The sequence below is a fragment of the Sarcophilus harrisii genome, chromosome 2, assembly GCF_902635505.1.
Source record: "Sarcophilus harrisii chromosome 2, mSarHar1.11, whole genome shotgun sequence".
Lineage (NCBI taxonomy): Eukaryota > Metazoa > Chordata > Mammalia > Dasyuromorphia > Dasyuridae > Sarcophilus > Sarcophilus harrisii.
This window is the reverse complement of record NC_045427.1, coordinates 325,534,367-325,548,009: the sequence shown is the minus strand read 5'-3', so window position 1 is coordinate 325,548,009 and position 13,643 is coordinate 325,534,367. Positions and strand designations below refer to the sequence as shown.

General features: G+C 33.0%; 1 protein-coding gene across 13 annotated transcripts in view; it reads right to left on the bottom strand.

Moving 5' to 3' along the window:
* Window positions 1–13,643, bottom strand: part of GPHN (gephyrin) — a 751,804-nt gene that overhangs the window by 259,341 nt on the left and 478,820 nt on the right. For all 13 annotated transcript variants that reach the window (XM_031952740.1, XM_031952743.1, XM_031952746.1 and 10 more), the window contains one exon: window positions 3,757–3,891. In XM_031952740.1, the coding sequence (XP_031808600.1) occupies window positions 3,757–3,891 (135 nt within the window). The remainder of the gene's footprint in view (window positions 1–3,756; window positions 3,892–13,643) is intronic.

Below are 13,643 nucleotides of genomic sequence, written 5' to 3'. Positions count from 1 at the left end.
TATTTTGGACTTTTTCTTCACCAAGATGGAAAGCACTGTGGTACCTAATTTTTATGATTTCTGAACTGGCTATTCTGACAGCAAATTATTGTTTTAAAAGATGACTTTTGGAGAATAAGAAGATTGATGGATAGAAATCCCATGAGCTAATGGACTTAATAGTATATTAAAGGAAAGAGAAATCTGCTACATTTAATATAACCATTGGGTAAGAAAATGTAACAATCTTATCACCTATGGTAGAAAAAGGATCTTAAATCTAGAGTCAATAAATCATGAGTAGGTAAAATCTTGTTTAAGAACCTTCTTAATTTTTTCCCAATGGTGCTTTTTGATGTGCACTCTCTGTGCACTTATTCTGTCTACTTAAACTGAACTTCCTATTTAGGAATCCAGTTTGGAACTGAAGAAAAATTAAACATAGAAAAATAAGCATATATTTATTTCTCCATCTTCTCAGTATATGTAGAACATATCCATTCAAAAATCAATTTTTAACTTGTCATTAGATAAAAAAGATTGAATATAATTATAATGTCTTTATACTAAGGAGCTTAGATGACAGCTCACATAACACAAGTATAAATACAATCCAAGCAGTAATGGAAGAAAGAACTTCTTCTATGAAAGAAAGAACTTGTAGCAAGAACTCTTGCTAAACATAAAATTCTCTTTTGAAAGAATTAAAGAATGTTTTCTGAAATTTTCTTTGGGGGCTCACGGAAAAATCTTTTATAGACATTCCTTTAAAAGAACATATTTGATTTCATTTTAAAAATGTGAATTAAAGGCACAAAAACATTGTGATATTCCTCCTTAAATAAATATTTAAATTAGTTGTTTTTTCCCCTCACAATACCTCTATAAAAGCAATCTATTTTCTAAATAAGGACCCTGAAGTACCAGATGGTAACTTGCTTAACAATCACCAGGCAAATTAATAACAGAGCCTAGTGTTGAAGCTCATTAATAAATGCTTGTTGACTGTTTGACTAAACTGTTACATGCAAGAGAATATTTAAATTGACAGTTGTATCTAATGAAGCCACAGACGACCCTGTTTCAGAAGTTCAGTAACAAGAACATCACGAGAAATAGAAAAACTAGTATTCAAATAATTTTTTGAACAAGATGATGCCCAAGAATCTCAGGTACCTAAAAAATCGTAAGACATGGCCTGGTATATATAATATAGTTTTGTTAGGTATAACTCAGTGGATTTCTATGTTTTCTTTTTCCCTACTGTATTTTCTGCTGTTTAAAAGCAAAGATATATCACCAATGTATTATGTTCATTCTTGAGCTTGAAGAAGAACTCATGTAAAAGTATGTTTTATATCCTATACACAAAACTTAATTCTCTGATGATGGTCAAAGATGGTGAAAATTGAGAACTGATCAAACATAGGCAGAAAATTCTACAATAATAATTTTCATTTATTTCTAACAATATCCTGGAACCACTATACATAGTATATACTTGTATATATATAATATTTTATGTTTCTAACTTAAAATTATGAATTAAGATGAGAAAAAATTTTAAATGCTAAATACTTGTCAGTCAAAATAACAAAAGCTACATCAGAAACATGAAAATATTACCATAATCAATGGATAAGAATGCTTTTGGAAAAAAATCTCAGAGGAGCTCATAGATATACATATAATATATGTATATATGCATTCTCTTGAATGCACCCATATCTGAACTACCAAAAAAAAAAAAAAAAAGGAAGAAAACTATAGAATAAGAAAAGAAACATAATAGTATTTTGCCTTCTGGGAAACTTATTGGTTATTTGAGCCATTAAGATTTTGTTTCTTCAATCTTTCCATATTTCTTCTAATTCCACCAGCATTTCAATTATCTTTCCAATAAAAGCAATAGTCCTAGATTCCTTATGGGGTAGCATTTTGTTACATGTTTATTCATGGAAAAACTTTTAAGTTTTAGTTTTTATACATAATACTTTTTGTTTCATAAAGATATTGGTATCACTTATACTTGTACAGAGGTTGTTTTAATTATACTATGTGTTGCTTAAAATTTTTTAAACTTCTCATGGAGCATTTTAGCATCTGTGAAACAATTGAAATATCAACATTCTAAAGTGAATCTGACCTTATGTTTTATTCCCCAAATTCAGTTTGCACAGTTGGAATGCAATCCCAGTTGGCTATAGAAACTTTTATTTTGAAACAGAGTTGTAAATAACATTTTGCCAGGGACAAGTGGATCCCCTGAGGTTTATCTGTAATGGGGAAAAAGCTGCCCCTAAAACACTACCATGAGATATGAGGCAAGGGTGGATGGGTTACTTACTGAGGGAATAAAGTATGCCCAAGGTAGCAAATTTGCTGCTCTGGGACAAAGAATAATTGCTCTATGCCAGTTATAGCTCTATTTTGAAACATTTAATTAATATGAAATAAGAATTTTCATTAAATTACATCTTTAAAGATACATGTTTTCAATCAGTTCAAGCTGCATTAACTTATCATTCAAATAAATATTTGTTGATTGGTTGCTGACTTATCTGACTAGCACAAACACATTTAACATCACACTCAAGATTCACCTACTATTTTTATTCACTATTCAGCCTTCTTATTGAAATTCTGAGACCTCAGTTTTCTAAAGGGTCAGTTAATTTTAGAATCAACTAAAAACAAAGGTGTGAAACATTCATGATAATTGAAGAAAACACTGCTAGGAAAATTGTACGGTGGGACATAAAAACAGCTTAAAATGTTCACATACATTTCTGATCTATTCTAGTCAAATCCAGAATTGGCATTCTTAATACTGACAGAAAAATTGGAGTTGGGAAAGACAGCTGAACAGATCCCTGAAGGTTAATTCAATTTGCTGACAGAAAAAAAGAGTCACAGTATGAAAAATGGACTTTCAGACTCTTGCAATCATTTTAGTGAACCAACTAATCTATAACCATCATAATCAATTAAATAAAAAAGAATGTTACTTTTAGTTATTTGCTACCAGTCTATTTAACATGTCCATATCAGGTACATTTAATAATAAAAGTTTTATGCTGATAGAGATCTTAAAAGCATACCTTGATGCTAGGGAAAAAATTTTCAGGAGAAAGCTGGCATGGATATTATTATGCTAGATAGTCTATTCACCACATTTGTTAAAATATAAAATAGGCCTATTAACAGAGTTCAACCTATTTTCTTATAATTTCAGGATTGATTATAATACAAATGTTAAATAATAATCATCCCACCCCAAAGGTTGGCATTAAAACTTTCTTTCTAGTCAATTTAGAGTTGGTTCCAAATATCAGGCAGCAACATTCCAACTTGAATATGTTTGAAAGAAAATGGAATGATACTAAAGCAGGGAGCTACCCCAACCTAAACTAGAAATGTGAATAGACTTGTTTCATGAATATATATATATATATAGTCATTATATGAAAACAATTTCACATCTGTATTAGTAACAGCATATTATGTCAAGCGATGTTCATAAATCATGACTAAACACTAGGAACCATAGAAGTGATGGTCCTAGTGGTGACACAGAAATACAGAATTTCCCATGATGTTTCTGTTTTCTTATTACTTTTTCAAAACTATAATTTGTGGAACAAGGTTTGGAATTCAGCTTTCCTTTCTCATAGTATAACTGTATATGTTAGCCAACTTTGGTCAGTTGAAAGGAAGCATGAGTCATTATACAATTTCATGTTGAAGATGTGCCAGATGCAAAGGCATTGTGCTTACTTTTGGTGTTGGACAGGAAGCTGTGGAGAGGCGAGATGTGGCCTGGGCACGAGGAGATTCTGATGGGGTAGTGCTGAGGGAGGCGGTATCTCGTGGGAGCACCTGAACACCACGGGAAATGATGGAATCTGGAATCTGAGCAAGACAGTCAGATATGGTTAATAACTTGAAAGTATGATTAAAGCAACTATTAACATAAAAAAGATTTATGCCAAAATTAATTTTTACATCTTTGATGTGCAATTCATTCCACTTTTACAACCTTAGTGTTATTTGTTGACAGTAATAATAAAAATCCAATAATGTGAAATATGATCTAAAGTCAACACTGAAAGATGAAAAAATCTTTAAGTTTGACAAAAAGTACTTGCCAAAACAATATTCACTAGATTTTCTCAACTTAATAATACAAACAGAGACTGATAATTTGCAAAATAATGTGAGACAGAATATTGCCTTAAAGGTCCTTGGTCAGAATGATTGTTACAGAAGTTGGCAATTTTTAGCTTCTATATAAGACAGGTTACCAGGTAAATTTACATTATGAAAACATTCATAATTAACTTCCAGCATGAAGAGAAACCAAAGTATCCTCTGAATGGAAGTTTAAGGAAATTAGTCATAGTTATGCAGCTGTGGGCAGCAACATGGATTAGTTGAAAGAGAACTGACTTTGGGGAGAGATAAACAAAGTTCAGATCTCAGCTCTGCCACTTATTATGTGACCTTGAGGAAATTGGTTAAGTTCCCTAGGCCTTGGTTTTCTCATCTGTAAGAGGAAAGAACTGGATGATTTTTATATTTATTTCTAGCTCAAAATATATGAACTATAATACTTAATAAATATGGGCACTGTTGAAGGTATACAACACCCTCATGTATGGAAGCAAAATATGCCTTGTTCCTATGGGGCACCTGCCTTAATCTTGATTGAAACATAAATCATACCACAACTAATTAAATCCTGTATTGTGCAATTTTATGCAATAAAGCCACAATCTGCCGAGGTAACAACAGGAATACAACAGCATACTATGTAATTACAACAAACCACATAATCTCCTTCAGATTTGTGCCAAAAACAGTCACATAGAAGGAAAAGAATTCTTAATAGAATGGAAATGAATCATTTAAAAGAATGCAAAAACACAACTAAATTAATGTTTAAAAAAAACTGGGGGGGGAGGGGAAGAGAGCTTTTCTAAAGAAAAAATGCAAAAATTCCAATATTTATCAAGCAAATATGTAGGAATTCACGAGCTGTTTAATGTTACCAAAAAAAAAAAAAAATTTCTGAAGAGTAGCATTATTTTCAGTATGTCACTGGTTACCATGCCTTCTTACATCTATTTGTATTCCTTTAAAATTTTCTGAGACCAAAGATGAATCACAACTTTAACATTCTTTCCCTGGATCAATGATGGGAATAAATATCACTCTTCAACTTTATGTGACTGTAACTTAAAAGATACATATGTTTTCCATAAGAATTAGGAAGCTAGATATATGGAAATTATATCTTTCTTGCAACAATAATCATCCTCTTTCATGAGAAAGGGAAATCAAGGTCCCAAACTACATTTGTTAAATTTATCTTGCAAGTTACATTGATTGAAAAAAAGTACTTGCCAAAACAATATTCACTAGATTTTCTCAAACTTAACAATATAATTTTTATATAATTTTAGAGATTTAGAGCAAGAACAAATTTTAGAGGCCATCTAACCCAATGCCTTCATTTTATAAATGACAAAACAGAAGCCCAGGAATGTTTAAGTGACTTGTCTTTCTGAATTCATGCAAGAGGCTACCACCTCATTTATTAAATGAAGATTTTAAACTCAGGTCTTTTGAACTTTTGAACTTTCTCCAGTGTAATATACCTTTTGAATATATTTTCATATAGTTTGGAGTGCTTTTCATATGGTTTGGAAACACAGTTCAGGCTATTTGTGGAGAACAAAATTATTGGTTTGAAATTTTTAAAGAAAAAGACATTTTAGACTTCCAGTTACAAATCAGTGGAAAGAAAACTGAGGTGAGAAATTAGAGACCTAGCTTTCCACTTCACCTGAAGCTGAACATTTCACTATATAATGAGATAATCAAATCTATTCTGAAAAGCAGATGGTTTAGTGGAGAAAAAATTGCTCTGGGGCCACGAAAACTTAGGTTCCTCTGCCATATGCAGGATTGATTACCCAGATCAAGATGATTAATTTCTCAGTATTTCACAAAATCCCCGCAAATTCTACATTTCAGAGAAGGCACCAAAGCTGCACTGGCAGAGAAAGTTTCTTAACCCGGAAGTTCTTATATTTATGGAATCATAGTGCTTGTCCCTATTCCTTAATATTGATTATATCTATCTCAGAAATATGATGACACTAAAACAAAAGTTGAAAATGTTTTAAAAAGTGAGAGAAAAATTCAAAAATTAGCTATCATTAACCCCCTAGAATACCCTTCTTATTTATAAGAATAATACATTTGGAATCTTATTAGAGCACAATTCATTACATAAATTCTCTCTGAGGGCCCTACCACAAGGACAAGCAACTCAAGGCTGTCAGGGATATCATCCAAAACTATTTCATTTCTGGAGCATCAAAGGGACTTGACTGTAAGAACATCTAATCGATAAAGTGGTTTCAGGAAATGGAGTACAAAGTCAGTGTCCCAGTGAGTCTTTAGTATATGGAAATACTTTTAGAAGAATTTGGTTATAGTGTCCATCAAAAAGATGATTTTGTGGGTCAGCTAGGTGCCACAGTGGCTAGAGCACCAAACCTGAAATTAGGAGGACCTGAGTTCAAATTAAGTTCAGACACTTAACACTTCCTAGCTGTGTGACCCTGGGCAAGTCACTTAACTCTGATTGCCTCAGCAAAAAACAAAACAAAAAAGCTAGGGGGTTGTAATAAAGTTACAATTTTACTATTGGTTTTAGGAAACTTAGTTGTTTCCTAACTTTATGTGCAAACTTTATGCAAATATATACCATAAGTATATATATTATAACGTGATGCTCTGTACATATAATGCCCATTTTAATATGAAAACATCAGTCCTTAGCTCTCTAGTCAATCTTCAAAACATTCATATGATAAAAGGAAGTTTTGATTTTTGTCTGGACTTGTGGCTTTACTGCCATAGGAAACTCCTTGTAAGGAAACTATCATGCATACTGCCAACTTATGATATTAAAGAGTTGCCTGAGACAGTAAAAAGTTAAGTACCTTGTGAGAAACGTTCAGCCAGCATATGTGAAAGGCAAGACCTAACACCACATCTTTTTGACCTAAAGGCTCCTCTGAGTCATACAAACTTTATTATAAAACCAATGGCCAAAACGTCAGTTCTCTCTAGGACAAGGTAGAGAAGTCAATATTTTATTGTTGTGCAATATCAATAATTTATTAATAACTTTATCTTTCAAAGAAAAGAGTAATATGTGAAATGTCTATTCTGGACCTGATATTCACCAGGAAGAATGAGACAGTGGGACTGTAATTAGAGTAAATTGTGAATGTAGGAGTAAAAACAACTATTCTGTTGTAGAGTTTGTGAAGTAGGAGAGTAAATATAGCCCTGGTCAGACATGTGCTGTAGATTTTTAAAGATTTAGCCAAAGGAAGTCTCTCTAAGAAGATCTGGGCTGTAGGCAATACAATTGTGAGAGGACTGAGAGACTGATTTATGCAGGAGAAGATATCAAAAACGTGGGAAAATATTGGGTCTTTGCTCTTCATTAATTACAAAGGATTTAATTTGATAGACCAAAATATTTCCTTAAAGGCTCTCACTATATCTTCTGTCCATATATCAGAATTATTTAATATTCCATGAAAGATAAAACAATAAAGACAAACTTGTTTGATGATTTTGTGATCATTATTATAAGTTAAAAAAAAAAAAAAAAAGATGTATGTTCACCAACAGAGTTCATAACAATCATGAAGGATATTGAGTACAAAATTCTAGTTGTAGAGAAATTTCTTGTAGATTGTGAGATTCCCCACATGTTCATTTGTGGATAACACTGTAGTTTGTTGCATCAAGTCCTGGAACACTGTAGAGCCTTCTGAATGAGATCCATAATCATTCCAATAACAACATCAACATCAACATCAACAATTTGGTGTAATTATTCATAATAGGAAAAACAAAACAGATAAATGCTGTTATTCAGAATATAACATGAAATGTTATGAAATGTGTAAACAAAATAGATGATAAGCTAGTCATCTGGTGAGTGTGAAATAAATAATTGATGGATGTGCTTCACTGGTATCCTTGCAACATTAGGACAAATGAGGAAGGCTTCCAGATATTGGATTGGCACCCTATGGGTAAATTATGAGAGCACATGGAAGAGACTTGCACAGGATAGTCAGGCCACATTTTTAGACATGGCTAATATAGTCATTTGTTTTGTGTGACTATACATATCTGTAACAAGGATTGTTTTTGTTTTCCTTTTTTCTTGTGAAGAGATCATAAATATTTATTTATTGAAAAAATTTAATTAAAAAAATCACAGACACATCATTCCTCTTGTTTCATTTTGCTTGAAGATATGCTTTTTTTTCCCTTATCAAAGTCAATCCTTTATATACACTTGATTCTATCCCTCTCTTCTATAATAGATTGCTCAAAAATAACCTCCCAAAAAACTTCAAAAAATTTGTTTCTATTCTTGGCTCATGATTTATAGCATGTTGCCTCAGCTGGGGCATACCTGAAGGTTCTGTCCTAGCCCTTCTTTTCTCACTATATTTGGTGACTTCATCAGTTTTCATGAATTAATCATCTATATGAAGATTAAGCCACTGTGTATGTCTCTATATAATATACATATGTGTGTACATAAAATATATACACATGTGCATAAATAGCATATTATATACAAACATATTTCCATTCATAGGCTCTCTCCCAAGCTCCGGCTGCATATAAATGAGAAAATGATTTTCTTAAAGTGCAGGTCTAATCATGTCATGGCTTTGCTCAATAAACTCCACTAGCTTCCTAGGATCAGAAATAAATCCCTATTTGGTTTTGGAACTTGGTCCCAAACTACCTTTCCAATACTGGATTATTTGCATCATTTATTTACATGTTGCTAAATGAAGCTGGAGAAAATCTCAAAACTGTTGACTGTTGCTATTACAAATTTATGTTATATAATCTCACCTGGGCATTCACTGCAATAAGGCAATTCTGTTAGAATTCTCTAATCAATTTGCTACCCCATTCACTACACATTCTCCTTTTGAGAATCTCCCATGTCATACTTTTTTCCTGTCTTCTTACCTGAAAACTTTTACCAAAAAATTGAAGGTATTTGATAAGGCCTCTTCCTTTTGCTATTCATCTCATATCACTTGAATATCTTCCTTCTATTCTTTCTTCCTTCACCTGTCTCACAAGAAAAGTTTGTTCTTCTTATAATGACAAACCCATCTACATTCTTGATCCCATTCCATCCTGTCCTCTTCAGTATATTGTGCCTTCTATTATTTGTACTCTCATTAAACTTCAGTATCTATCTACTCACTGCTCCCTTTCTGCTTAGAACAGAGCACATTTCCCTCATTCTTAGCAAAAATTCTCATTGACCTGATTATTCTTATTAATTATAATCCCATATCTTTCCTTTCTTTTTTGATTAAACTCCTTGTAAAAGTTTTCTTCTGGTGTTTCTACTTCCTTTTTTATTCCCTTGTAACTCTTTGCAATTTGCCTTCTAACCTCATCATTGAATCAAAACTACTCTCTCTACAGTGACTAATGCCATTAAGACTTTTCTCAATTCTCATCCTTCCTGACTTCTCTGTTTACTCTCAACACTGTTTACTCTTTTCTCTTTGACATTCTTTTTTTTCTAGGTTTTCATACCATTCCTCTCTTCTGGTTCTCCTCCTACCCATTTGATCCATTCTTTTCTGTCTTTTTTGCTGTATCTTCATTTGTTTCATGCCCACTGATAGCATATTTCTTCAAGATTCTATCCTTGAGCTCTCTTTATACTATTTTACTTGGTTATCTTTTCATTTCCCATGGTTTCAATTATCATCTCACTGCTGATGATTCTTAAATCTATTTATTCAGTCCTAATCAATCTCCTGTCCTCCAGCCTTATATTTTCAACTGTCCACTGGATATCCATAAAGTGAAAATCCTGATAAATCTTAAACTAAATATACCTAAAACCAATCTCATTATCTTTCTTCACTCAGTTACTAAACTGATCTAAAGTATAAATCTGATCATTTTACCTTCTTACTGAATCAATTCCAATGGCTCCCCTCTTCCAGCACCAAATATAAAATCTTATGTTCATACCATATAACCTATCCTTTCAATATTTCCAGTTATTTTTATACCTTACTTCTTCCTGCTCTCTCTCTTTATATTCCCACCCTCCCACATCTACCACATTTTCTATGATCCAGTGAAACTGGTCTTTTGCTATTCCTCACACAAGAAACTTCATTTCCTGATCCTGGGCACTTTTTACTGGCTGTCCCTTATACTTAATATTCTTTTTCTTTTCTCTGTTCTGGCTTCCTTCAAGTCACAGTCAAAATTCCACTTTCTATAAGAAGCCTTTTCCAATCTCCCTTAATTTAATGCTTCCCCTCTTTTGATTTTCATTCTCATATATGTATAAACACATATATGTATGTATATATATATATGAATATACTGTTTGTACATGGCTGACATATTGTCTCCCCCTATTAGACTATGAACTACTTGAGATCAAAGATTCTTGCCTTTTGTTGTATTTCTAGCAGCATAATGCTCGGTACAATATAGGACATTACGAAATACGTAATATTACTACCCTTATAATTCTCTATCGTCCAGTCAAACTGGTTTTCTTGTTATTCTTCACAAAGGACCCTTCTTCTCTTGTCTCCAAATCTCTGTACTGGCTGTCTCTATTGCTCGGAATCCTCTACACCTTCCTCCCCACTAACTCTTGTTTTCTTCCAAATTCAGCTGAAATGTCACCTTCTTCAGAAGCATGACTTACCCTTTCAGCTGCTAGTGCTCTCTTCTCATCATTATTCCTTCTCCATTCCCCCACAATGAAAAGAAGGGGCTGCATTTTCCACTCTTCTCTAGTCCTTATAGTCATTATAACTATACACTATTAAGTTTCATTTCTTTTTTTTTTTTTCTGTTTACAGGATTTTTCATGCTTTTGTGAATTTTTAATATATGTTTTTATTTTTTATGGCCTAGTAATATCATACAACATTCATGTTCTGCAGTTTGTCCATTCAACAGCTATCATTTACTTTGTTTCCATTTTTCTGCTACCACAGAAAGATTTGAGTAAAGACATGCAACAGAATAAAAGCATGGCAAAATCCTGAAAGAATAGTGCCAAAATTGTTAAAGGTCCGAATAGGCTGAGACTTATAAAGAGAGCCAAAGATATCAAAAAATGTCTTTTTTTAAAAGTTGTATTGGAAAAAGAGGAGGCATTAGAGGATGTTTTTAATGGGATAATAGATTAATTATTGGATGCAATGAAGACAATGTTTGATAGAAAAAAAAAAGCTGTTTATTTTGCTTCTCTTTTCTCTTCCAAAGAGAATATTCTTTAGTTTAGAAAGGACAACATATACAGTTATTAGAAAGCTGATATTCAAGGGAAGAAATGAGTCCAATTAGTTGCTCCATTAGTTAAGTACAAGTTACTAGACCTAGACAAACTACATACTAGCATGTGAAAGAATTGGTTAATATGGCTGAACTGCTGTCAATGATCTTTAAAATATTGTAGTGAATGGAAGAAGTGCTATGGGGATTCAAAAAACACCCTGAAACCAACAAAACCAAAAAATTGTTTTCCCTGAGTTTCCAAGAAAGAAGAGAAAATAAATTCTACAAACTTCACTTAACTCCTTGTAAAAGACTAAAGGTATAATTAATTATAGTTAATGAACATTGTCTATGGTCATACCACCCTGAAAATTTCCAAGATGAGACAAGGTCAGACACAAAAGTCAAGCCTGATTAGTATTTGAATGGGAGAACACTTGGTAATGATGGATGCTGTTTTAAGAGCAACAAGATGGCTCTGTGGATAGAATGTAGAGTCTGAAGTCAGGAAGATTCAGCTTCCCAAGTTCAAAATCTGGCTTCAGACATTTATTTCCTAGCTGTGTGAGCTTGGGCAAGTTACTTAACCCTGTTTAATTTGAGTTTTCTCATCGATAAAATGGCCTGAAGAGGGAAATGACAAATCATTCCAGTATTTTTGCCAAGAAAACCCCAAATAGGGTCACCAAGAGTCAAATATTATTGAAAATTATTGAATAACAACAACAATAAAGAACATATAGAAGAAGAAAAAAAAACCAAACAAACCAAAACTAAAGAGCTTGGCCTCATCATGAATAGGTCATGCCAGATCAACTTAATTCCTTTCCTCCTTTGATTATTAAACTGATATAAATACCAGAGATATATTTTATTTAGATATTAGTAAAGCATTTTACAATCTACAATCTCATGCTAAATTTGTGAGCAAGATGGAGAAATGTGAATTAGATATCAGATTCAGAAGAAATCAAACATCCAGACCCAAATAATGGTTATTAATACATTGATATCAAGTGGAAGGATGTCTCAAGTGAGTTGCTCTAACGATCTGTGTCTAGTTTTGTGTAAGTTAACACTTCTCTTAATTACTAGGATAAAGGAATAGATTTACAGGCTTCTCAGTTTTGTAGATGGCAGAAAGCTACAATGAACTGGTTGAATGTGAAAATCTCCAAAGATCTTGTCAGACTGAAACACTGGCCCAAATCTATTAAATTAAAATTTAATCGGACTAAATGAAAAATCTTAATCTTGGGTTCAAAAAGATTAACTTCTAAGAAGTTCTAAATGGGGAAAGAATGGCTAAAGAGAAGTTTGTATGAAAAAGTATTAGAGCATCACTAGACCATACTCAAAATGAATTAAAAATATACTATGGAAACTCCAAAACCAATCTGTTCTTAGTTTACATTAAGAGGCATAGTGAAGTTAAAGCAGGGCTAAGCTAAGATGGCTGAGAAAAGGCAGGGACCAGTTTGAACTCTTCCCCAAACTTCTCCAAATACTTTCAATAATGACTCAAAGCAAATTCTAGAGGAGCAGAACCAATAGAAGGATGGAGCAAAACAATTTTCCAACATAAAACAACTTAGAAGGTAAGCAGGAAAGGTCTATTTCACCAAAGGGTAAGAATTAGGTTAAGTCTAGAACATGCTACACCAGCATAGACCAGGCCCCAGCAAATAAGGAGCAGGCTTTGGCAGCAAATCAGTGGATATAGACCTGTTAGCCAAAAGATAGGAAGGGGGTCAAACAACAGATGTGAAGATTATAGGAGTCTCTTTGCTGGCACTGAGGGCAGGACTCCATTACTTTGTCCATATTCAAATCAGGGTCTCAACCCTTAATGGCAGTATCCAGGGCAAAGAGAAGCATTAGTACACCAGTACTAGTCAGTGGAGTAGAGAACTCTAGTTACAGTTCCAAAAAAAAAAAAAGAATAGTTGTGGACACTCTCAAACCAGAGGTCTCCAGGCCAGGAGAGCAGTAAACACAACTTTCCCATATCACACCATCTTGGAAGAACTGAAAACTTACAGACCCCCAGAATTACCAAATACCCTGAAGCTTGAAACAGTATCCTCTCCCCTCTGGATGTTAACCATGTTAGCAAAGAGTTAAAAGTCAAGAAATAGATCAGAAAATGAGCAAACAGCAGAATAAGATCCTAACTACAGAAAGTTACTATGATGACAGGAAAGATCAAAACAAACTCAGAAGATAACATCCTCCTATATCTAAAGTCTAATTTAAAAAAAAAA